This window comes from Xyrauchen texanus, chromosome 18, assembly GCF_025860055.1.
Source record: "Xyrauchen texanus isolate HMW12.3.18 chromosome 18, RBS_HiC_50CHRs, whole genome shotgun sequence".
Taxonomy (NCBI): domain Eukaryota; kingdom Metazoa; phylum Chordata; class Actinopteri; order Cypriniformes; family Catostomidae; genus Xyrauchen; species Xyrauchen texanus.
The window spans coordinates 34,071,248-34,098,290 of NC_068293.1; the positions used below are offsets into that span (position 1 = coordinate 34,071,248).

At 37.2% G+C, this 27,043-nt stretch overlaps 1 protein-coding gene across 1 annotated transcript in view; it reads left to right on the forward strand.

Annotated features, from left to right (window-relative positions):
- Positions 1-287: 287 nt before the first annotated feature.
- LOC127658541 (protein disulfide-isomerase A5-like) overlaps positions 288-27,043 on the forward strand; it is a 59,601-nt gene continuing 32,845 nt past the window's right edge. Inside the window, exons 1-8 of the mRNA XM_052147883.1 lie at positions 288-360; positions 5,761-5,887; positions 9,621-9,708; positions 18,301-18,384; positions 18,516-18,561; positions 22,311-22,403; positions 23,011-23,071; positions 26,099-26,166. Coding sequence (XP_052003843.1) covers positions 295-360; positions 5,761-5,887; positions 9,621-9,708; positions 18,301-18,384; positions 18,516-18,561; positions 22,311-22,403; positions 23,011-23,071; positions 26,099-26,166 — 633 coding nt within the window. The 5' untranslated portion in view covers positions 288-294. The remainder of the gene's footprint in view (positions 361-5,760; positions 5,888-9,620; positions 9,709-18,300; positions 18,385-18,515; positions 18,562-22,310; positions 22,404-23,010; positions 23,072-26,098; positions 26,167-27,043) is intronic.

The window sequence follows — 27,043 nt, forward strand, 5'->3', positions numbered from 1 at the left end:
GTAAAATCACTGTAACACACGGACAGATCGTGGCTTAGTCTATTTGTTTAGTTCAGAGATATTATCAGAAGTGTCTTCTTACCACGGTTCAACATTGTTGAAAAATATTATTAGCTTGAGCTTGAGGTCCAACATATTCGAATGCAAAATTAAAAGGTGTATATGACGGCGAGCCATGTCGCTCCCCAAAAACTACATTTCCTAAGAAACTACATTTCCTAAGATGCATTGCGTTCTCCAGGGGTTTTGAGGAATATGGATTGCGCTTGCGTGGCCAGACGTGGCAGCGGCATCATGGCTTCTTGGAACCGACACGGGAGACGTTTGAGACATAGCGAAATGTTCTTGTTCTTGTCGTTGGTGAGTATTTTTAAATAAACTCATGGGTATATACAATCATTAATATGAATGTGGCGTATCGGGACGGTATTCTGCATTATACGTAAGACGAAAACGAAAGAAAAGGGATTGATCGTCTATCTCTCTTGCTGCAGTAGCTCAAAGTTGACAGCAGAAGAGGCAGAAAGAGAGGGAGCGAGATACACTGAAGATCAATCGGATCATTCAGTCTCATTCATCATAGTTCTCATGTCTTGTTTTTTTTTGGCTGGATCATGCATATAATGCAACTGTATACTTCACATATGCATTGCCAAAATGTCAAAACTGATTCAATCCTATGGCAGGAAATGTGTCTTCGTGAATGCTCCGTTGAAATGTTGCATGCCACTTATTTAGTGCATTTTGGTGTCAATGAGTGTGCCATGTTAGAGGTGCTCTTGAATTATAGTAGCAGTCGTATTTACACTGCAGTACAGAATGCGCAAGTGGTTGACAGGTTCCAGCATCACTGATGGACTCAACTCAAAAAGATATCAAACCTTGCATCTGATAACATTGTGCTTCTCTTTTTTATAAATATATATCTTGCACTTTGGAATTGGTGTGGTTTTTAACCTTGATCAGAGTTCAAATGTTTTTTTCTGTGCTTAGCATGACAGAAATAAGCTTGCAATAGTCAGTAGTTAATTAACCTCACTTCATTAGCTGCTATTTAAAGTGCATCAACCCTGTTCCATGAATTCACAAAATCTTTGTGAATAAATATGTCCTCAACATAATACTCTATTAGCTGAGCCGCCATGTCAGGCAAATCTCATTATGCAGGAGCTTTCCTGTTTCACATCCTGTTTTGCGCCTGCCACCGCAAACAAAGGTACTCTCCTGAACTGTAAGGAGTTTGTGGTGGTTGGGCGGGGGAAGTGAAACCGCTCTCTGCTATCTGTGCTCCCTCAAACACTCCCGCTTGTCAGAGCAGTTTATAAAGCTCTTAATCTTGATTAGAGTCACCCCTGCAAAGTGCTCTGTCCCACAACAACCATTGCCTGGTCCAGCACTGTGCATGGAGTTTGCATTGGTGGCATATCTGTGCACCTTGTACAGTAAACTTTTAATGACTCAACCTACTCCACTCTGTAGGCCACCCATCATATTGTTCCATTCCCAAATAATTTGCATGGTCAACAAAAGGAAATGTTGAGCAGAATGAAAGCCTCAGTCACCATTCACCTTCAAGGCATTTTTCTTCATGCAATGTAAGTGAATGGTGACTTAAAATTTCATTCTGCCTTACATCTCCTGATGTGTTCTGCAGAAAAAAGAACGTCATATGTGTCTGAAACAACATGAGTGTGAGTAGATGACAGAAATAATAATTTAACCAAAAGATTCACTGCTTCATTCAGCATTCTGTCGTAGACTCATTTCCTTGTATTTGTGAATAACCAACGTCAGCTTTGCAGAGCCGAAGCCCCCTGCGTTGTTTGGCTCAGAAGGATGAAGGAGGGTGTTTGACTAAAAGCGCTTCTGTTTTTGATGAATCAGTGAGGCTCTAAAAGTGGAAATGAGATGCTATTTATAAAGCAGATTTGTGATGTCGGGAGCAATGCACATGCTAAATGACTACTACTGCCGAGCAGTGTTTTTGCTTTGCATATGAAAGATAATATTTGTGTTATAATGTTACCCATATTGTGCCAAACATGTCAGCAGGGTCAAATAAAAAAAGGGTGTTCTTGAGTGGAAGATTAATTTGAGGACCACTACCTATCATTGACATTCAAAGACAAAATACTGGACATCAAACTCTTTGGTTAGGGGGTTTTGTACTAAAGGGATAGTTCATCCAAAAAAGAAAATTCTTTCATCATTTATTCACTCTCATGCCATCCCAGGTGTGTATGACATTCTTTCTTCTACATAACAAAAACAAAAATTTTAAGAGGAACATCTCAGTTCTGTAGGTCCATTTAAAGCAATTAAATGGTGGCCAGAACTTTGAAGCTCCAAATAGGACATAAAGGTAGCATAAAATTAATCCATACGACTTCAGTCGTTTAATCCATGTCTTCAGAAGCTATATGATAGGTGTAGGTGAGAACCAGTTCAATCAAAAGACATGGATTGAGTGTCAGTAAATAATGCATTAATTACATTTTTGGGTGAAATATCCCTTTTATTCCAACACAAGTGATTGAAGGAGAGGAATTCTGAATGGTCCTAATGATCTATTGTTAAAGGAATAGTTCACCAAAGCAGACAGAAATTTAAGTGATTATTCACAAATTTTATTTTAGGGATTTCCAGGCTTGAAAAAGTAATGGAAATTTGTTAAATCTCAAAAAGTTATTTACATTTATATAGTGAATATATTTGTCCTAGTTGTTCTCTGTTCTAAAAATTTCATTGGATAGAAATGGCTCTTTATGAGTGCAATCTCTCTAAAATTATATATATAAAAAAAAAGAAAATCCTTATCCATCATCCTGAACAATTGAAAAAAGTAATGGAACTATCATGGAAATTCATTGGTCAAAAGGTGTGGGAACCTTATCTAACCTTTTAATTTTTTGGTGAACTATAACCTTTAATGTCAGCTGTTGTCCTGATGAAATGAAAACATGATAATTTAATAGATTTTGATGTACTGCATTACATAACCTGCAATAAAGTTTGCCAACAGTGCTCTACTCTGTCTCCAAATGTCTTGTAGCACTTTGGAGTGTCACATTTTTCTTTGAAATCACAGTTTGTGGTGTTGATTTTCTTAATTTTGAGTAGTAAGTTTTTAGGGAAAGAAGAAATAGATTTAGAAAGAAAGCAGCAACAAACAGACTGAGCTAGGAATGTTCAGAAAATATGTTCCTCCGTAATCCTGTTCCTTCCCTGCATGTTCTTCTCACTCTTTAGAGCCATAGCAGCTCAGCAGATGAAATAGTGCCACGCACAGCATGTGGTTTTTCCAACCTGTTCTATTCACTTTGCATTGATCGACAGGAAACGATCAAGCCTGTCTCCCGTTGCTGTTCGGCGGATGATAATAACAGTGACAGTTTTGTGAAAGTGGCGTCATTGGTAGGATAATGCCCATGTTGAAGACTACTGCTCATTGAAAGCCAAATGGAAGTCTTTGTAACAGGTACAGGACATGATGATTGCCAGAGAGTAATGGGCTTGTTCTATTGGTCGACTATTAGCTCTGGACAGAATGTTTGAAGAATAGGTGGTGCACCAAATAGGGTCCGAAACCTGATGTGACTAGACATTGAACACTATCTCTTTTGTCTCTGAATGAAGTTTGAAAGCTACGGTTATCTCTGTGATTGAACTGTAGATTTTAGTTTTCTAGATGGGTTGTTTAAGAAAAAAATACCAACAACGCCTCCTTTATAATGTCTTTTGTATTCTTCTTTGTCCTATCTGACTGTGTAGTTTTATACTTTTATAGGTTCTAAGGTAATTTTAAAATGAATGGGGAGAAGCAGGGCCTGCACTTGCCAAATTGATGCCCTACTCAGAGTTATGCGATCGTCAGACGCCAGAGGCAGGGAATGTTTTTTAGATTTTGTAAAGAAAACTTAAGACTTCACAAATATGATCCCCTCAAACATTTCAGTGAGTTGCTCTGGCATTGCTCTTATAGTACATCACAGTGTATGCATCACAGTCTCTATCACCATGGCTAAAGTAAGAGGAGGTGTGATTCTCAGGTCCCACAAGCCTTTCAGTACTTTAATAAGGCCTGACTGTCATCTTCACACTGCCACAATACTTTCACAATCATTTCAGAGAGAGAATGTTCTCCCTGTTTCTCCACCGTTGGCCCTCCAAGATAGCAAAATTGGCTCAACCAGTGGTGTTAGTTTGAGACAGTGCTATCTGTATTTTGACCAATGGTGGATGGGCGGTGTGTTCGGGGAAACATGTTTTAAAACATTCATTATTTTAGAAATTTTGTTTGCATATGCTAGTGGTCCTACACGTAACCCTTCATTTATGTGTGCATTACCATCTCTACTTTTTTAAATTCTGCTGCAATGCCTCGTATACAAAATGTAGAACTCTAAAGACTATCACAAAACTTTTCAATCAGCTATCAGAAGATATCCAGATGGGCAAAATATATTTTTAGATTATTGTGCAAATAATAACATTTAAACTGTCTTATCTAGAACATAAGACAACATCATTTCCCCTCATTGTGGTCTTTGCCCATCGAGCATGTGACTGGGAGATGATAAGAGCCGGGTCACTGTCTCTTTTTGTGTGTCATGGCCTGTCTGCTCTTTATTTTCCTCTTCTTTAAATGACAGCAGCTTTATCTGTTGTCGCCTTATCTCCTCAGCTCCATCCAAACTCCAAATCGCATGTCTCTGCTGGGAAGAGTGATTGAGAGTGTAACAGAGCGAGCGAGAGAGAGCATTTTCTCCCACTGCAGGGCAACACATAAGCCTCACATAAGAGTACAATTTCAGAAACTATAAGGCCACTTTTGTTAGATATGTGTTGCAGCCACTATGATGATAGTGCAATACATATAGTAAGTAGTGCATATTGCAGCCATTGAACATATAAAATAATAATAATAATAATAATTAAAAAAAAATCACATTTGTTTAATATACCTCTGTTTAATTTAGTAATTTATTTATTTTTAATATATAAAAAAATTATCATTCATTAATTATTTCTTATTTTAATTTTAAAATTACACAGTTGTAAAATTTTAATACTCATTGTTCAATTTATAAAGTTATTAATACATTAAGTAATGCATTATTAATTTATTACAGTTAATATCATTGTTTATTTTTAATTTATGAAGTTATCATTAAGTCATTATTTCTTATTTTGTTTTATATGATACAATTAAAAAATAATAATAAATATATATATATATATAAAATGTAAACAAAACACAAATTGTTAAATTAATACAATTATTAATTAACAAATAATAAATTATCTATATTTAATTCATTAAAAAAATTATTATAAATTATTACATTCAAAATGTATTAATTTGATGCTTACAAAAAGGCCATGTTTGGCACTTTTGAAGTTTATTTCCTGTTTTTTGGCCAAACAATGTCTACCATAGATTTGCAACCTGACGTCGCTGTGCTCCTTTCCAATTGATGTACCGATCAGTAGAAGAGTGAGAAAGGGGCATATTGCTGTGATGTAACTATTTATATGATACGCTGGCTCTGTAATAGCCGTTATCTTTACTTCACTATTTTATCACGGTTGGAAACACTGTTGTGATTTCACAAAAGCACAGAATTTATATTGTTCCTCATTTGGCGATGTTGTCTTAAACCACATGATATATTTGGCCTTGACAGTGAAAAATTTGAATATCAGTCTCTCTTTCTCTCTTTCTCTCTCTCTCTCTCTCTCTCTCTCTCTCCTTCACAGGTTGCAGTGTTGTCCACCCTGCAGGCAGTGAAGGTGTCTCCACTCATAGAGAAAGTCAATGACCACAAGGATTTTAAGAAACTTCTCAGGACCAGGACTAATGTTCTTGTCCTCTACACTAAGTCAGGTTAGTCTCTCTCTCTGTTATCTCAGGACTATTGTGTTACCAATGGAATAAATGCGTTACAACTTTAGCAGCTGAAAGATACAGCGACATCATGAAAACATTCATTATGTTGGCATCTTTGGATATTCCACTTCCGCATACACCACAGCAGCCTCTTGGAATATTTAAGCTACATGCTATGCTTATTGGCTGTGATAATATACATTTTATGGCTATGTACAAAAGCACATAAAAACTGCAACACCCTAAAATCTAAGCAACGCGTCTCTCACAGCCATTAGGAAAATCAACCCCTTTACATTACACCGCAAATTCATTTGCATAACTCCTCACTGTTATTAGCTGAGCCAGCAAGCAAACGCACTATATACGGGTATGGTATGGTTGAACGGTCCATAAACAATCTACACCTCCCACAATGGATGGGAAGAGCCTCTCATGGCCTAGTTGTTCAGATTTATTTGTTTCATAATTCACAACCAATTTTGACCATGGGAGGTCATTGGATCAGACTATGTATCGAACATTGCATTTGATTGATGGCAGACTAGCTCTAATTATCCAGTGAAGCAGTCCAGCGCACAGTTTGCATGCTCTCCCTGATTTCTTTCCTATTAGAAGCGTCCTCAGTGCAATAGTTGTGATAGTTCCTGTACACCATGTCCTAATCAATGGTGGCATGTTAAACTAAAAAATGGATATCTTGCATGTATCACAACCTTTGTGCTAACCACTTACAAGTGACAGGATGTTTTTGTTTTTCCCATATTTTTTTATGTGCCATTGTGCTGGATTATTCTGCCCCCTGTGAAATCTCATTTGCCCTGAAATCTGCCCCAAAAACTGTATATTAAATATCGAAAATTATCAAATTGGCTGTAATTGTGTTGCCTCACATTATTTGTCACATCAGAAAATTTAAATGTTCCCTGAAATTATTGTCCCTCTGATCTTCACCAATATGAGTAAATTAAAATCAGAATATGGATTCAAAATCTGCATACTCCACTGCAGCCTCTTGGAATATTATGTGGTAGGAAACCCCAGACTGTCAGAAATTTATAAATCTGGAACCTTGTGGAACATTCTGGTTGTTTTCACACTTGGTACTTTCACAGCGTGTTCTGATCTGAGTTTTTGCTTAATACTTTCATCATCAACATGATTACCACCAACAGCTATTGTCTTAGTAAGGCTGTAGAACTTGTAAAAATTAAGAACAACATTCACTTCACATTTTTTTATTATATTTGTTTGTTTGGAATTGATGATTTTAGCCTTTTCAGTTTGACCCAACATTGATATACAGCTCTAGAGCAGATGGCTTTTTATGTAACTCAAGTTAGTAAAACACCTTTCATATCAATCAAATGAGCTGGAGTGTGATATTGGCTTAAGTCTCAGATCAACTCATTTCATATAAATCATAAAACCTTTGATTTAATAGAATTATTCAAAAAAGACTGATGGAAATATGTAATAGAATCAATGTCATTCTTTGTTGTTTAGTGTCATTTTGAAATGCAGGGCCCTATTTTAAGAGCGCTTACCGTGCAGTATGATCACTAAATTAGTGGGCATGTCCATTAAGTTTTGGTATTTTCGTGCAAGTATGCGCTACGTCTAGATGCAAGTGGGTTTGGCAAAAATTTGCATGCAAATTGTTAATTGACTGGGTCAGGTGCAATTTAATCTGGAGGTTCTTCTCCGGTTATTGCACTGTCAGCGTACTATTATGTAGTCCATTTCCCACAAGCACCAGCGATATAAACAAAACAGCTCATTCATAAGAATTTGGTAGTGCAAATGGGCTGTAGGCAATTAATTAGAGGAATAGAAAAATGGACATACATTTTTTTGTATGCATTAATTGCGTCCTTGTTGAATGTCTGGCATATTTCTAGTGACACTTTTATATAAATGGAAAATTATTAATCATATTGATGAATCAAGTGACACATAAATCATCAATATTTCTACATATTAGGGCTGTCAATCGATAAATTTTTTTTATAGAATTAATGACATGGTGTCGCTATTAATTAATCGCGATTAATCGTGTATACAAATATTTGCTGAGAAAGCCCCTCATATAACAATAATTCAATATATAAAGATTATACATATGTCAATATATAATTATACATAGTTATCTTTAAATATAAATATATATATATATATATATATATATATATATATATATATATATATATATATATATATATTCAGATAATTAAAATGCATTACATTCTTTTAGCAGAAGAGTTCATAATTGATAAGACAATACAAAAAGCGGCTTTAGAATACGATGTATTGTTTACTACCATATTATTGATCATAAGACAATCATTGGCATACAGTTCACAGCAATCCATTTCACAAGTGAATTTGTCAATCAGTTGGAGATTTATTATGAGAGCTTGTTTAAGCCCGTCAATCTACACCTGCATCAGACATGCTTGTGTAGTGTCTCGGGTGCGTCGCATCATAAACATACAATTTATTTCACTGTTTCAAGTTAAATATAGTTTAATACTCTATCTTTAAACACATCTTGAGATCCCTTATTTTTAATCTGGACACCATGTAATTAATTTGATTAAGAATGTAACGTACGTTTGCGTTGTTCTTCCTACTGAAGTGTTTTCTTCACTATATAAACTGTGCGTTGCTCATACAGCTGAAATTTTACTTACTGTCCTCTGGAGTAAACAGGTGGTACTACAAGCTTGCATTTCTCAGGAATCTTTCTTATTATGGTGCGTTACATTTTTTTTACAACAGACATAGTTTCAAAGCAGCTTTACAGAAAATTATGGTATAACAGAAAATAAAGCTGTACTGTCTTAGAGTAATCATTGTGTGGTTTGATAAAAATGTGAGTGTGATATATTGTGCCTAAATAATATTTGCATTTAGACCCCAATTGAGCAAGCCAAAGGGGACTTTGGCAAGGAACAAAAAAACTCCATAAGATTGTGGTTAATGGAGAAAAAATATCCTTGGAAGAAACAAGGCTCACTTTGGGGCCAGTTCCCCTCTGGCTTAGCAGAATGAATATAAGGCCAATATTAGTAATTTATGTGCAGTACAAGTCATGGTTTGAATTAGTCAATGAAGTACGTGTTTGGGGCCAATGTTTAAACAAAATTATTTTGTATGAACTGTAAGATTAATTAGTAAAAGTCTTTGTAGTCAATCTTGAATGAACTGCGTCTTTTTTTTATTTGGCTGATGAAGGCAATTTAGTTGGCCATTCACTTATTTTCTATGTATTCCATTTTAAAGCCACCTCCACAAATCCGAACATTTTATTTACATTTTTGCATTTGCCAGATGCTTTTATCCAAATCGACTTACAGTGCACTTATTACAGGGACAATCCCCCTCGAGCAACCTGGAGTTAAGTGCCTTGCTCAAGGATAATGGTGGTGGCTGTGGGGATCGATCCAGCGACCTTCTGAGTACCGGTTATGTGCTTTTGCCCACTACGCCACTCACCACTCTGAAGTAGAAGTAGAATAATTAGAATAATTTTTTTTACATTTACATTTATTGGGTACATATTGTATAAACTATAAAGTTGTTCTCTGCAGTCAGATTGAATTGATTCAGACTGACGAAAATATGTACATGTGAACATGCTGAGTGACACAGCTCTCATGTAAAAAGACTTGGCCAAGCATTGTCTGTATGAGCGGATTTCATATGTGTGTGTTCTTTGTGTCCTCAGCTACATCTGGAGATGCTCATCTGAAGCTGCTGTCAGATGTTGCTCAGGCTGTGAAAGGTCAGGGTACCATCGCCTGGGTCAACTGTGGGTGAGTCTCAATCCATTATATAGTCCTTGAATATTTGAGCAAGTCACCGCTAGTGTGTAAATGTACTCTGTCTACTTTGAGGATGAGGCAATCGACTTCACAACCAACTTTCTTGGTATTGCTTAATTTTCAATGGTTTTCTAATTATATATTATGTACCTTGTGATTAAACACAGTTCTTGACCAATGTGCCAACTATGCATTAATATAGTTATCTTGAGAGGATGTTTCAGAATAAAGCTTGTCTAATAATACGACTCTTAATATAGAGTACAGGATTTACATCCAATGGAATATATACAACTGAGCAAAAATACCACTTCATACTGGTATTAAACTTCATTTGAGTGTCTAGCCAAGGCTGAAAAAAAAAAACTGCCTATGAGGAAACTTTAACTTTACTTCTTTAAGAGGTACTGCATACATTTTGTTTTTACTATTATATTTATTTTCAATTATTTTAATAATAATGGACTGCCTTTTATTAATGTTGCACTGTTAAAAATGAATGTAAATGTAAAAACTTATCTATTTTTGTTGTTGTTCTCAAGAATGAATGAGACTACCAATTGGAACAATAGCATCTTTAGTGTATCTTTTGGTGTTTAGGAATAGTAATATCTATCCTTCTTCATCTTCACTGTGACCGGGTGGGCCAAGTGGGCCTATGTTTCATAAAAGAAACCCTTGATGCTATCACCCTCAATGTCTATGGAGATCTTTGGTTTTCTTACTGGCTTACACTGTGGCATTGCATCAAAATGCACCTGTCCTTGCTCTGCATCCTCTGCCTGTGCTTTGAGGATAGATATCACAGAAATTATTATCAGCCAATGCTTGCCTCTCAATTATTTGTTTTTGACTGGGTGATTACTGCGATGTGGCTTGTATGTGGCAGGCAATAGAAAATCTAAGCTGTTGTGTAGCCAAGTCAAATTTATTTTCCTAAGCCAGAGGGGTTCCCTTGTGAAATACTACTAATTTTAAAATTTTGAACCCCACATGAACGTCATCAGGTGAAATTCCGTATTTTCGGGGGTGAATTCCGAGATGACCGTCTTTCTCCCGCTGAATTTTGGTAGCTATATTTCTTTAATTTTTTAATTCTTTCTCTATTTCTTACTTTCTTGCTTGCTCTCTTGTGTTTTCTTGCTTTTTCTCTCATGCTTTTTTGCTCTTGTGCATTTATCTTTCTTGCTTTATAGAAAGACTCTTTTGGCACTTTTCCACTGCACGTTATGGCTCGGCTCGACTCGCTTTACTTTTCTGAGCTTTCTTTTCCACTGCAGTTTAGTGCAGCCTCAACGTGGGTGGGTTTATAGGCTGATCGTCATTAGGGTTGCAGCGGTATACCGGTTTCACAGTATACCACGGTTTGAAAATTGACGGTTATCATACCATGTACATTTGCTTATCTATGGTATTGAGAAAAAAATGCAACCGGACAGAGATTCTCACATGCGCGTGCGCATCTCCTTTCCTTCTCGACTGTCTATCAGACTCGTCAACTTGCGCCACACCCACACATGCAGTAGATATCAGAGAGAAGCGAGGGGAGGGGGTCTGACATGAGTGTGATTTTTAAAGCAGTGTTTCTCAACTGGCCTATTCGGACTGGGTCGCAGACAGCAGGGAAATAACAATGCCATGGTAACTTCTCCCATTCAAGATATTTCAGTGGCCGCACAAGTGATCGACTATTTATAGTGTAACGAGCTCGCGCTAATGATCTGCTCTTCTCTCTGGCGTGCGCGTTCAACAACTGGGCTTCCCTCGATATTGCGGAGCGCAGACATCAAAACTGATGTGACCAATTTCAATTCTAGTGAGACTTTTCTAGGTTAAAGTGTTACGGAGATTGTCAATTCAAACCTCTCAAATAGTAGCAGCCCTGACATGCCAAACAGCATGAGGAAAAGAGCAACACTGTGCTATGCGCCAAAAATAAATAAAAATTACACATCACCTTTACAAAATTGTTTCAGGATTTTGCATGTTATATTTTGACAAAATGTTATAGTTTCAGTCATGACCGAAAGAACTAGGTCGCGAGTACAAGCGGCCGAAATGGGCTTCCTCAGAAGGGTGGCGGGCTTCTCCCTTAGAGATAGGGTGAGGAGCTCAGTCATCCGTGAGGAGCTCGGAGTAGAGCCGCTGCTCCTTTGCGTCGAAAGGAGTCAGTTGATGTGGTTTGGGCATCTGGTAAGGATGCCCCCTGGCCGCCTCCCTAGGGAGTTGCTTCAGGCACGTCCAGCTGGGAGGAGGCCTCGGAAGACCCAGGATTAGGTGGAGAGTTTACATCTCCACACTGGCCTGGGAATGCCTCGGGGTCCCCCAGTCAAAGCTGGTAAATGTGGCTCGGGATAGGGAAGTTTGGGGCCCCCTGCTGGAGCAGCTGCCCCCACGACCCGACTTCGGATAAGCGGTTTAAGATGGATGGATGGATGGATGGTTATAGTTTCATATGAAATAATCTAAAGGTAGAATCTATTAGACCTCATTTTTTATCAACAGTGTCATTTGTAGTTAACTTTTCAAGATGTGTTTCAGCTAGTATTTTATTTTTCATAAATACATTTATTTATTATTATTATTATTATTATTATTACTATTATTTAAGACTAGCATGGTAATGAGGAGCCTTTCCGTCTGTGTAATATGTGCTTAAATATGTAATATTAGGCAACAAACGGGATAATAATGGGCCCATATAAGTAAATATGCTCTTCAATTTTTAAAACTTCCTGTAGATTTTGACATCAACAACAAAAATATCGTCACTTGATGCATGTCCTAGAACTGGGAAAACCACGAACAAAACTATACAACATAAATGTAAATGCAACCCAGGATACATTAAATGCAGGTTATGTTTAATCTATGGCAGGTCAAGGCTTGTTTCCTGAAGCAAAACCAGTTGAGAACCAGTGAGATAAAGGTACAGACAGCAGCAGTCTGCCCTCGCTGTCGCGCATCTACAGTATATGTTAACTGTTAATAATCATTGGACATTACTTTAAAAGCTCATACAGCTGATGTTATTTTTCATTTAATTTAACATGCTATGCTAACATGTAAACTAACATGCTTTAGTTATATAACATGTTATTTTTACATGCTATTTTTTATCATGTTTATAATTCTGTTTATTATAATTCTGTTTGCTTTCTTATTTTTTCTATTTATTTTATTCTCAAAAGGGAGACTTTTTTTTTTTATACATCAATAAAATAAATGGTTTCAAGTTTCAATTATAATAAAGTGTTTGCTCAAAAAATAAATAAATAACCCTTCTGTTTTCACTGATAATAGTAATTGTGTTATACAGTGAAACCGTGATATTTTCTGAGACTGTTATCATACCGTGAAAATCTGATGTTGATTTTGAGCCCTTATGACCCCTATACAAGTTAAACTGGTGACTTGACCCATTATCCTCTACCTTGCTCTAGAATGGCTTACGACACTTGAAGACAATGAACATTCCTCTCATTAGGAGTGTAGAGTCCTGTCGTAGTGGCTGAGGAAGCTATAATAGGTGCATGTCTACCTATGTGTACTCGGAGAGTTGCCAATATGTGATCCTGTGTCAGAATGGCTAATTGAGTTTCCTACCTGACAGAATGAGCTCTGCTCTCCACCTCATCTCTCTTGGTCCACCCATGAAGGCACCATGTGGGGTATGCATAACGTTAATGATGCCGTCTCGTCTACCTTTGAGGGATGGGAGGGGTGCTGTCAGAAGCATAGTTGAATTCCTTCTCTTTGAATTTCCATTAGAATGGGGCTTTAGTACTCTTCTGAGTCCTCTCTGCTCCTATTCGTCCTTATGTAATACATCTCCATGCTCATTATCTCTCAAGAGAAGGGAACCATTACAATAGAGAGATCTGGCTCCCGTGGTGGGATGTGGGCGTATGTACAGTGACAGGAATCAGGTAATCATGAGCTCTTTCTGTTCTCAAGTTCTGTATATGAAGAGAAGTGTAAGTGTGAAGATAGAGTGTAAGTATTAAGAGGTGCAAGAATTAATTCTAATTGTATATTAAATTGTAAGAACCTTGCTGATGTTAGTGATTTCAAAGACCGTTCAGGGTTAATATTCGTAACACCTCCAGGCAGCTATTTTCTAATCATATAAGTACTGCTCCTATCTATTTGAAGGGGGAAAGACCAAAATCTCCAGAACAGTTGCCCAAGATTATGAGCAAATAAATTTGGTACCATATTTTGTGCCGCTTCAGCTCAAATCACAGGAAAAAATATTCTGGCTGGTCCAGCTATTGTCCCGTTCACACATGCAGTGACAGTATTGCTTAATCTCACTAGTCTCTGTATTGTTTGTGGCTAGTGGGCATTCCTACTGCTGTCACTCTATATTACACTGCATGCCCAATTATTAGGCAAGTGAGTATTCTGATAGTATCATTATTTCCTTGCACATTTGCCAGCTCCAAACCATATAAATTTGAATGCTTATTGGATTCAATCATTTTCAGGTGGTATTTATTTGTGTAATGGGGGAGGGTGCGGTGAAAGTGACTAACACCTCATATCAAGGTGGGCATAATTATTAGGCAGCTTCAATACTTCAGGCAAAATGGGCCAAAAAAGAGATTTAACTGAAAAGTCAAATATTGTAAATTGCCTTTCAGACGGATGCACACTCTTGATATTGCTAAACTATTGAGGTGTGACCACCGGACATTCAAAAGATTTGTTGCGAATTGTCAACTGGGGCACAAAAAACGCATGGAGAAGAAAAGGCTCAAATTAACTGCAAAAGACTTGAGAACAATTAAACGTGAAACTACAAGGAACCCATTATCCTCCAATGCTACCATATTCCAGAATAGGGATGAACTGATCCGATACCTGGATCGGTATCGACTCTGATACTGAAGCTTTTAGACGGATCGGGTATTGGCCTGACGAGACTGATCCAAATACGATACTGTGTGTTAGTCATGTTCGTTACTGTCAAGCTCAAAAAATGACATAAAAGAACCATAAAAACACAAAGTAGTTCATATGACTCGTGCATTTTATTCAAAGCCACCACACTCGTGGCTATTTTTAGCCTTCCACGGTGTACAATATTTGAGCGCTACTCACGAACATCTCAGATGTAGATGCTCAATAGTACACTTCACTTATAATATGCATTTAGAAAAACACTGGAGGTATATTTTACCAGAATTTGAATAAGAAGCTAATTAAACTACTGTGAACTTGCCTACAAACAGACATATTTACAGGATTTCCTGGAGAGTTTAGAATGTCAAAATAAAAGCATGAGGGTTTAAAAGTTAAAGGTATATATGACTGAGATATTACTATGTATATATATCACTATTATAATATTAATATTTGTTTACAAATTATAATATTTATGGATTCCAAATATAACTGTATGAAACAACCATCACTGAATATATTCAGAAGTTGAAGCATCAAAATTGGGCAAAGAAATGCATGAAGATTTTTCAAAGATTTTATGGACCGATGAAATGAGAGTTACTCTTGATGGACCAGATGGGCCCGTGGCTGGATCACTAATAGACACCGGGCACCACTTCGAGTCAGGTGCCAGCAAGGTGGAGGAGGTGTACTGGTATGGGCTGCTATCATTAAGGATGAGGTAGTTGGACCTTTTCGAGTTGAAGATGGACTGAACCTCAACTCTCAAACCTACTGCCAGTTTCTGGAAAGTACTTTCTTCAAGCAGTGGTACAGGAAGAAGTCCTCCGCATTCAAGAAGGTCATGATCTTTATGCAGGACAATGCTCCATCACATACATCCAAGTACTCCACTGCTTGGCCAGCCAGCAAGGGCCTCAAAGATGCCCAAATAATGACATGGGCCCCCTTCCTCACCTGACTTAAATCCTACTGAGAACTTGTGGGCCCTTCTCAAACATGAGATTTACAGTGAGGGAAGACAATACACCACTTTGTACAGAATTTGGGAGGCTGTGGTTGCTGCTTCAGCGAAAGTTGATCGTGAAGAGATCAAGAAACTGACAGACTCCATGGATGGAAGGCTCATGGCAGTTATTGAAAGAAGGGTGGCTATATTGGTAACTGAATATTTTTGAAAGGCCAAAAATTATATTTAATTGTAATTTTGTGTTACTTATTTGTTGTACCTTCTCTTAAATATTGAGAGAAAGCAATTGAGTTGGGAGAAATTATCTTTGTAATATAGTTGCCTAATAATTTTGTACACTTAAACATTCCCCTGAGAAAGACAAAACTCACTTTTTCTTTGTTAAACATTCAGGTTTGAGGTTCAATGACATTTTGGATTGGACTGGGAGCATTGTGTTTGTTCAACAATAACATTAATCCTGAGGAATACAATTTGCCTAATATTTGGGCACGCAATGTTTTGGTGGACCGCACATCTGGCCATATCTTTTGAAAATCTGATCACAGATGAGACATATTGCAGGTAAAGCTAAGATATCATTATAATTTGACAAGGAATTCACATTTTGTTTGCGAAAATTGTACATTGTGGTGGAGAGAGTTTTTTTATTTAAGCTGCTATGGCGCTTATTGCATCATATCATCAACAAGATGAAGTATGAATCAATGTATGAATCAAACTCACTCAGACTGCTGACAATTTCTTTTCCATGCATAATTTTTTATTATATGTGGTGAAATCACACCAAAACTTTAGATTTTGTTCCACTGACACTGTCTTCACTCTTATTGGTAGTGAATGCCAAAAGTCGCTCCTCATTTACAGAAAGTTAAACTTATCTCAAATTGCTGCATTCACACACTGCTAGTTGCCAACAGTCGCTGTTTCTCATGTCGCCAGCTCTCATTCCAAATGAAGGAGATCTTTTGATCATCAATGAGATCATCACGCTGCATGAGTCAACAGGGCTTATTACGCATGCATGTTCACAAGTAAACAGACAGGCGATGTCTCTACCAAAATGTGAAATATTCTTTACATTAGGACACCAAAATTAAAATATGATGAGAAAAATCACAATTTGTCTTCACGTTTTTGTGACAATGCAGTTTGTATGAGACTTGTATATAAATTAGCAAAAAAACAACAGCGCTATTTGTCACTAATACGCAAGGGACATTCATAGGGACATTCTTAGAATAAAAAAAATAATGAAAATACATTTTCATGGTCGTAACAAAGATTCATGTCTGATACATTTTGTCTATTCACCCGACATTGACAGGTGTGGTATAAAGTTATTTTTGGACCCTGCTTGTTGCTCTGAATTAACGAAATAGTTTATGTATAATACACTGAAGAAAAGGCAACTGAACATATTGTCCTCAAGGAAGAGAATGACAGAGTTTGCCAAATCTAAAACATGGCCCTTACATTAGCTTATTGCAGTGGTCATCTGTCGCTTTCCATGAGCTGTCATGTTTTGCTGCTACAGCTATTTATTTAATGTCTTAGGACATTAATTTTATCACTTGAAGTTTTTGGCTGCATCAATTTGCATGACAAATGCCCCTTGAGGAGTCGTTTTATAATAGAATAACATGATTATAATCCTTGTTGAGAATAATTTGCTATGACTTAATGTTTGCTTTTGCCTCAGCGTTTGCACAAATTAAATCAAATTAATTGATTTTACTTGCAGACCATATAGAACACGGTTGGTGTATTTTGTTCTGGAGTTTGCATTTTGACCAGGGTTGTGTGCCATTCCAAATTGAAACGTGAATTAGAACTTAAATCCTAAATTTGATTTGAGGTGGCAAACCGGATGAAGAATTGAAATTTGAATTTGAGGAAGAAAATCTGCCTTAAGTATATTTTTGAATAATATTTTAGATTTTATTTAGATTGAATTACCCATAAACATGTTATCATACACACAACATATGGGGAATTTACAGAAACATTAACTCTTATTAATTAATGATAGGCCATCGATTTTTTAATTATTGGTAACACTTTTCAATAAGGTTCCATTTGTTAACATTAGGTACATTAGCTAACAATGGACAATACTTCAACAGCATTTTTTTTAGTCATAGTTAATGTTAATTAAAACTTATACATTTTTATAATCAAAAGTTGTTTTAGTTAACATTAGTTAATGCACTATGAACTAACAATGAACTGAACAATTGTATTTTTAATAATTAACATTAATATTAATTAATGCTGTAAAAATATATTGTTAATTGTTCATGATACCTAATGCATTAACTAATGTTAACAAAAGGAACCTTATTGTAAAGGTTTACCAAATTATTCAATTGAAATATATCTCATTTTATTGAATGAATTGACATACATTTTATGGGCAATGGTGGAAGAGCACTTTATTACTCCGAATGCTCTTAAATGCAATTCAGTAAATTCCTCTTCATTTAATTCCAGAACAAAATCCAATTCGGCCTCCTGTGAGTCCTTGTCAATTCCAGTTACATATCTGGAAAAGAAAGGGAGACTATTTTTAAATTCTGAATTGCCCAACCATGATTTTTGCCATGACTGATTGTTTTAGAGGTTTTAATATTTATGTGATTATTTTGTGTGATTGAATATTTCAGAATCTTCTAACAAAAAATATGATATATATTTTTCAGAGATTCAGAAGGCCGCAAACTCTGTAAAAAAGTAAAGGTAGATCCTAGCTCGAAAACCAAAGGAGTGGAGATCCTCCATTATAAGTAAGAACAATCTCTCTCTCTTTTGAAATCAATGTAAGGATGGTTGTTGAAGGTCTTATTGAATTGTTGTTGAGAACTGCAAGCCTACAGCATGCTCAAACATTTATCTCTCATTATTGTGTTGCTTTCAGGGATGGGAACTTCCACACAGAATACAACAGACCAGCCACATTTAAGGTATTTCTCAGAAAATTGCATTTTGATAAGAGTTATATTTTGGCAAAAATCACAGTGTCTTTCAGAATTCAGTTCATCAATATTTCTTTGTTAGACATGGATTTTGGTTTGGCAATTTCAGTACATAACATTCGGATTTTGTGCCTTGTCAAACAGTGAATTTATGTTGCTTTGTATTCTGTCATCTGCTAGCAGTGGCATAAGATTTAGCTTAAAAAGAAAAGACCCAAAACTCAACTCAACTCAACTCAACTTTATTTATAGAGCACTTTCAAAACCACAAGTGGAACCAAAGTGCTGTACAGAAGGTATAAAAGTAAAAACAAAAACATAAAAACAATGCAAACATATGACAAAAAAACTTACAAAGCATTATCAAAAGCTAAAGTGAACAAGTAAGTTTTAAGCGCACTCTGAAAAGCACCCAATGAAGGACACGTTTTTACAGACAGAGGAAGGTCATTCCAGAGCCTAGGAGCTGCAACAGAGAATGCCCGATCACCTTTACATCTTAAACATGATCGCGGAACCATGAGAAGCAATTGATCGTTAGAGCGCAGAGATCTACTTGATTGACAGCGGCTGATTAAATCAGTAACATACTCAGGTGCTAGGCCATGCAGAGACTTAAAAACATACAACAAAGCTTTGTATTGGATTCTGTATCGTATGGGTAACCAATGTAATTTAATTAAAACCGAGTAATGTGCTCTCTCTTCTTAGTGCCCGTTAAAAGTCTGGCAGCTGAATTCTGAACGAGCTGCAAGCTGAAAGAGAGAAGCCTGACTCACACCCAGATACAATACATTACAATAATCCAAATGGGATGACACAAAGGCATGAACAACCTTCTCCATATCGTCAAAAGAAAGGATAGATTTCAATTTAGAAACTGATCTAAGATGGAAAAAACTGTTCTTAACGACAGCATTGATTTGCCGGTCAAATTTAAGCTCAGAGTCAAAAATGACACCAAGGTTCCTCACGCTAGCCAATTTTTTCCCAGGAAACAACCCCAGGCAGTCATCATCCACACAGCCCTTATTTCCAAATAAAATCATCTCGGTCTTATCCTCATTTAATTGGAGAAAGTTATCCGAAAGCCAACACTTAACTTCGGCCAAACATGCACGAAGAGACTGAATGGCACATCTATGGCCATGTTTCAGTGGTAAGTAAATTTGAGAATCATCCGCATACAGGTGATACTGAATCCCAAATTTCTCAAAAATCGAGCCTAGAGGGAGCATATAAAGGGAAAATAAAGTTGGTCCCAGTATAGAGCCCAGTATATAAAAGTATCATTAAAGTAGTCCATGTGGCTTGTGCATCATATTCAAAACCCAAAGAAGGCATATGATTTGTTTTGGTGTGAAGCAAAGCGAAATTGAGGTCATTTTGCATTGAAAATCTTGACATCCCTTACACGATCATGTGTAAGAAGCTTGTTCACAGTAGCTTGCGTGTTCACCACTGAACAATTATTTCAGGTTGTTTCACAACAGAACGTATTGCTGTCTGTTAGTGAATGCTTCGCTCTGTGTTGTTATTTACTTGCTCATTATCCACTGTTTTCCCATGACTGTTACTTCATACTACTCAACGTCAAGCACCAGAGTCAGAAGCCCTTGGAACTTGAGTATACGAATCAGACATGTCACTCATTGGTTTCTCACACCTACCTCATTCTCCATTTGCTTCTCAGCTCACTTACATCCAAATCTGACGAGGCGTTGATGAATGGCTCTGCAAAGAGGGTAGCTCTAATGTGAATATGTTAAAAATGAATGAGCTGAGCTCTGCTGGATGATGAGTCAGTGATGAGACATGTTCACTGGCACCACTGGTGTGGAAAAAATGGAGCGCTCTTATTAAATGCACCTGCTGTTAAGTCACATATTGCTCTTCATTTTCCCCTGGTTTTGAAGTAAAGCCTAGAAGCTCTTAATGTCAGGCGAGTGCTTAGTTCCTTACTAAGGATTGATAGATTAGTAGATAAATTAGTGGAATTGTGCAAGAGATAAAGGTGTGCAACAGAGTTTTCATTGGGGATAATTCTCTTTGCTCTCTGTTTAGAGTTACACTTGCTCGTGCTTATAGTAAGTTTGAAATAATTTAGTGTAGGATTGTCATTTGTCACAATAACAAAATTTCAGTAGCGTATACCAATAGCAGTGCAAATTCACAATTCTTGATACTAATTCTGAAACCACAGCAAAAACAAATATGCTAATGTACAGTACATACTCCTTTATTTAAAAAGAGTTTAAGGAATTGTTCACCCAAAAATGAAAATTCTCTCAATATCATTTACTCCCCCTCATGCAATCCTAGATGTGAATGAATGACTTTCCTCTGCAGAACACAAACAAATATTTGTATAAGAATATTTCAGCTCCTGTAGGTCCATACAATGCAAGTGAATGGGGACCAAAACTTTGAATCTCCAAAAAGCACATAGAGGTAGCATAAAAGTAATCCGCACGACTCCAGTGGTGTAATCCATGTCTTCTGAAGTGATCCAGTTGATTTTTTGATAAGAACAGACCAAAATATAACTCTAAATCTTGACATCAGCAGTTCCCTTGGCAAATATGATTTCAAGCTCGATTACTCTTCCTAGCACCATCTAGCGCTTTGCGCATGTGTCAGGCACTAGGAAGTGTAATTGAGCTTGAAATCATGATTGTGCCTAGAGACTGCAAAGCCAAGATGTACAGTGAAAGAGGAGTTTAATTTGATCTGTTCTCACCCAAAACAGATTAGAGCGCTTCAGAAGACATGGATTAAACTAATGGAGTCATGTGAATTACTTATTTTTATGTACCTACAGAGCCGACTTATTCTTCTAACATTTTTTGTTTGTGTTCTGCAGGAGATAGAAAGTCCTACACCACTGGGATGGTATTAGGGTGAAAAATAATGAAGAATTTTCAATTTTGTATCAACTATTTAAACTTTAAATGACATGTACCTTTAAGCATTTCTCAATGAAGTAAACATTGCTTTTCCATTTTTTTCCCATGTACCAAAGTATTCAAGTTAATGAAAAAAATCCACGAAAATAGCATGTAATAGCTATCAAATGATGCTTTTTTCTATTCAAGTGACTGATAATCCTTTTTCTTTATTCTGATTCATAGTCTCTGCAGTTTCAATCAAATTAATGTGTAATTTAACGATTTGTGGTTCAAAAAATGACAGATAAATCTGCCTTACAATGTGACTCTTCATTTCAAACCACCTAAGATTAATAATCATTCTGTTTGAGAATATTTTGGCAAAAACCATGTCATTCACGGAAATCTCCTATTCATTCCTATGGGGAGTTCTGCAGAGCTTGTCAGAGCGAGCGAACATAAACAAGGGGGGTGGAGCTTAGCGAAGGGTTAATTCCCAGGGAACACATTTATTGCTAAAACAATGATATATAGATCAAATTAAAATGTATACCTTGAATGCACTGTAAATTGCTTAGAAAAAAAGCCAAATGCATAAATGTAAATGCCCTACTGTAGAAAGAGTGGTATTTTATTTTAGTACTAGTACCAAAGTACATCTGAAAACCTGTTATCCTAGTACTATTAGATCCATATCTCTAATCACATGATGATTTCTATTCATTTGTAATAGATACAGTAGTGGCAGTGTATCTCTGTAAAAGTTGACAAATTTACAGTACAGATATTCTTTAATGAAATCTTTGCAATGTTTCTCTAATTCTTCATCAATTGTTTCACTGTTTTTAGTCCATGGTGGCATTTCTAAAAGACCCTGTTGGTGCCCCCCTGTGGGAGGAGAACCCTGAGGCTAAAGACATTGTTCACATCGAGACAGAGAAGGTGAGTATCACTCTCTAAAGATCAGTGCAGTGAAGATCATCTTTCTGCTCTGAGTATTTATCAGGTGTGGGAACTTCACATTGAACAAAAGCGTGTAGCTGAGAAAAGCCGGCCTATTCTTCTGACTCCAGAGACTAAACCTACCTGCAAATCCACAAGTTTTCAGACATCCTGTGCTGTACAGAGGAAAAAAGTGTAAATCTCGTGATGTTTTGTTCATATTTCACCCCAAATCAAAAGAAAGATATTTTGCTTAACTGTTTAGGGTTTTTGCATTGTGACATTATTTTCATGACATAACTTTATTAACAAAAATTAGTATATTGTTGTAAAGTATTTATACATCACAGTAGTATTTGTTATATGCTGATTTCAATAAAAAAAAAAAAACACATCATGGTATTGCATTTTTTTGCTATAATACAGTTATAAAGTATTGTAATAAAATCTTAATAGTAAAGCAGGGTAAAATTAGGGATATGGTTATCCCCACTCAACTCTTAGAGTATTTGACTCATTGCTGCCGTACAGCTGCATAACAATGCAGCAGCAACAAACAAGCTTTATATTTTATCTATACAAATTTAATTGTGCTGTTGGCCCATAGGACTTCAGAAAGCTACTGAAAAGAGAGGAGCGCCCCATCCTCATGATGTTTTACGCCCCATGTGAGTCATCTTCAGCCTCTCGATACTTTATATGATGTAAACCATGTGCAATCATATAAAATGTGTCATATGAAACCTGTTGTACATTAATTTCTTTGGATGAAGGTCCTAGCAAGTACATTTTGTATGGTCGTGTGCATCCGAATCAATTACGGATGTGAATGCAGTAGGGGTATGATGTAATTTAAAGGGGACCTATTATGCAAAATTCACTTTTACATGGTGTTTGTACATAATGTGAGTCGGCAGTGTGTTTACACAACCACATTACAATGTTAAAAGTCCACCCACTCCTCTTTCTTATATTTCTATTAATCAAAAACAGTGTGTTCAAATTAATGGTTTTCATTTCTGCTCTAAAGTGACGTAAAGTTTGAGCAGGCCTCGCCCACGACTGGTGACTGACTCCACCCTATTATCATAGATCCTCCCCTGTGTGATCTACACACAGTCCGCATTGTTTTCCACGCTGGACCAGATACAGGGAGAAGAACTGTGTGTGAAATGTCTCAGATTCGTAAGCTTCATAAGTGTTCTATTGTTGGCTGTAAAAGTGAACATAAGTGTCTTCATGCACTCCTGGCATCAGAGCCACTGAAGACGAAGTGGACAAATTTAGTTTTTGAAGGAAATGTGCCCCAAAACATACAAAAATGTGTATAAGTTTGTGCAAATCATTTTACACTGGATTGCTTTGTGAATGAGTGTCAATATAAACCAGGATTTCCAAAAAAGTTGATTCTAAAGCATGGATCAGTACCAACTGTTCACGTTCCAGCTTTATATCCTGAAGATGTAAGTATCGCACTTTATATTTTGTGAATATTTCCAAATTGCCTTTCTGAATGTGCTTGTTAGCTGACTCCATGGCTAATGCAGCTAAAGTTACCATTGTCTCTGATTGTATTCACGGAGACCAGATATACATACATATATACAGTGTATCCGGAAAGTATTCACAGCGGTTCACTTTTTCCACATTTTGTTATGTAACAGCAATAGATTAAATTAATTATTTTCCTAAATCTACAAACAATACCCCATAATGACAAGGTGAAAGAAGTTTGTTTGAAATCTTAAAAATTAAAATAAAAAAGAAATGACATGTACATAAGTATTCACAGCCTTTGCTCAATACTTTGTTGAAGCACCTTTGGCACCAATTTACAGCCTTTACAGCCTCAAGTCTTTTTGAGTATGATGCTACAAGCTTGGCACACCTATTTTTGGGCAGTTTCTCTCATTCTTCTTTGCAGGACCTCTCAAGCTCCATCAGGTTGGATGGAGAGCATTGGTGCATAGCCATTATCAGATCTCTCCAGAGATATTCAATCAGGTTCAAGTCTGGGCTCTGGGTGGGCCACTCAAGGACATTCACAGATTAGTCCCGCAGCCACACCTTTATCTTGCCTGTGTGCTTAGGGTCGGGGTCGTTGTCCTGTTGGAAGATGAACCTTCACCCCAGTCTGAGGTCCAGAGCGCTCTGGAGCAGGTTTTCATCAATGATGTAACTGTACATTGCTGCATTCATCTTTCCCTCGATCCTGACTAGTCTCCCAGTCCCTGCCGCTGAAAAACATCCCCACAGCATGATGCTGCAACCACCATACTTCACTGTAGGGATGGTATTGGCCAGGTGATGAGCGGTGCCTGGTTTCCTCCAGACATGACGCTTGCTATTCAAGCCAAAGAGTTAAATCTTTGTTTCATCAGACCAGAGAATTTTGTTTCTCGTGGTCTGAAAGTCCTTCAGGTACCTTTTGGCAAACTCCAGGAGGGCTATCATGTGCCTTTTACTGAGGAGTGGCTTCCGTCTGGCCACTCTACCATACAGGCTTGATTGGTGGAGTGCTGCAGAGATGGTTGTTCTCCTCTCTCCTCAGAGAAGCGCTGGAGCTCTGTCAGAGGGACCATCAGGTTCTTGGTCACCTCCCCGACTAAGGCCCTTCTCCCCCGATCGCTCAGTTTGGCTGGGCAGCCAGCTCTAGGAAGAGTCCTGGTGGTTCCAAACTTCTTCCATTTACGGATGATGGAGGCCACTGTGCTCATTGGGACCTTCAATGCTGCAGAAATGTTTCTGTACCTTTCCCCAGATCTGTGCCTCGATAAAATCCTGTCTTGGAGGTCTATAGACAATTCCTTGGACTTCATGGCTTGGTTTGTTCTCTGACATGCACTGTTAACTGTGGGAACTTATATAGATGTGTGTGCCTTTCCAAATCCTGTCCAATCAACTGAATTTACCACAGGTGGACTCCAATCAAGTTGTAGAAACATCTCAAGGAGCTGTGCAGGCACAGCCCTCTTCAGGAAAGGGGGCGAGGAGCAGCAGCTCATTTGCATTTAAAGAGACTCGAACAAAATAAGCGTGTTTTTGATTCCACCCAAAAAGAGGCATTTATAACATGGTATAATAAATGATCCGTGGGGCATTTTTAGCTGAAACTTCACAGACACATTCTGAGGACACCTGAGACTTATATTACATCTTGTAAAAAGGGGCATAATAGGTCTCCTTTAAAGGTCCAACTTCTTTCATTGTGACATGAGCAAGGGTTTAAATTCTGAAAGTCTATCGCATGCATCTCTCAATCTCTCATTCATCTTTGTCATGGTTCCTTATGTAGTGCTCGGAGGAACAACAATAATCAGTCCCATAGATCAGGAATCAGATGAAGTCTTGTTTAGAAATCTTGTACAGAAACATGGAACCTCCTGGCAGTCCTGTCAGACTACTTGCATATCCCAACTCAGTTTTCAGACAGTTTTAACTGAATAGAATCTATGTTTCTTGGGTTAAACTCAACCTGCAGACATGTTTATTTATTAGTGGTGCTAGCTAAGGTAAACAACACTGTTTAAGTTTGAACAAACCCCTAACCCTACACAGGGTTCCAAGCCATATAGGGACTTGGGCCAGTAAACCCCCAAAACACTCTAACCATAGAAATGCACCAAATGCACTCAGAAAATCTTTGCAAAGCAACAGGTAATTGACATTCTGACATTGATCTCTCTTATATGCAGGGTGTGGCGTGTGTAAAAGGATGCAGCCCATTTTTCAGCAAGCTGCCACTGAGACAAAAGGGAAATATGTAAGTAGCATGTCTGAGGTGTTCACATGGCCTATTGATTCTCTTATTTCCATGTTTTAATTTCAGTCCATATCTCAACAATGTGTGTTGTTTCTGTATCTGGTACACTTGGTGAATTACTTAACAGGTGGGATGTTTTGCAAAACTATTGATGTCCCTTTTTGACAGAACATTTAGTTCCCCTCATTAGAGCGAGAAGCAATTTTGCTTAAAAGCACTTTGCTGATTTCATAGTACAGTTATTGGATGTGCTTCCTGCTGTTGAAGTCTGTGGTCAAATATAGATTATATGCCAGCTCAGCTCAATATCTCTATGCACACTGTTGCGAGACACTGTTCTTCACTGCACATTTTTCACTCTCAGACCTTCGTTTTTTCTCTCTCCAATCTCAGTGTTCACTGAAGTACACGCACACAGATCCTTGCTTGACTTTCATTCGAACTGAAACTGTTGAAATAAAAATCAAAAGTCTGTAAAAACCCCTTTGTGAATTTCAAAGAGGATGTGTTGTCAAAATGGAAGATACAAAAATAAAAAGAACATCAGTCAGTATCACACAGCTGGAACCACAGAAAGGTTCTCATATTCAGGGCTCCCATGGTCATGGAAAAGCTGGAAATATCTGGTCATTTTAAAGTTGTTTTCCAGGCTTGGGAAAAGTCATACAAATTTCTAGTTCTTGTTGTGCTCTGCTCTAAAATATTTCACTGACTAGATATTGAATTAGTGTTGAGGGAGACACATTTTCACCCATTTGTGAGTGAATAGTTCACAAATTGGCCTGAATGATTAGCAAATTGGTCTAAATTTAAATCAATCTTGAAAATCCTTATCCAGTCATAACAAACAACTGGAAAGGTATTTGAAATCATCATT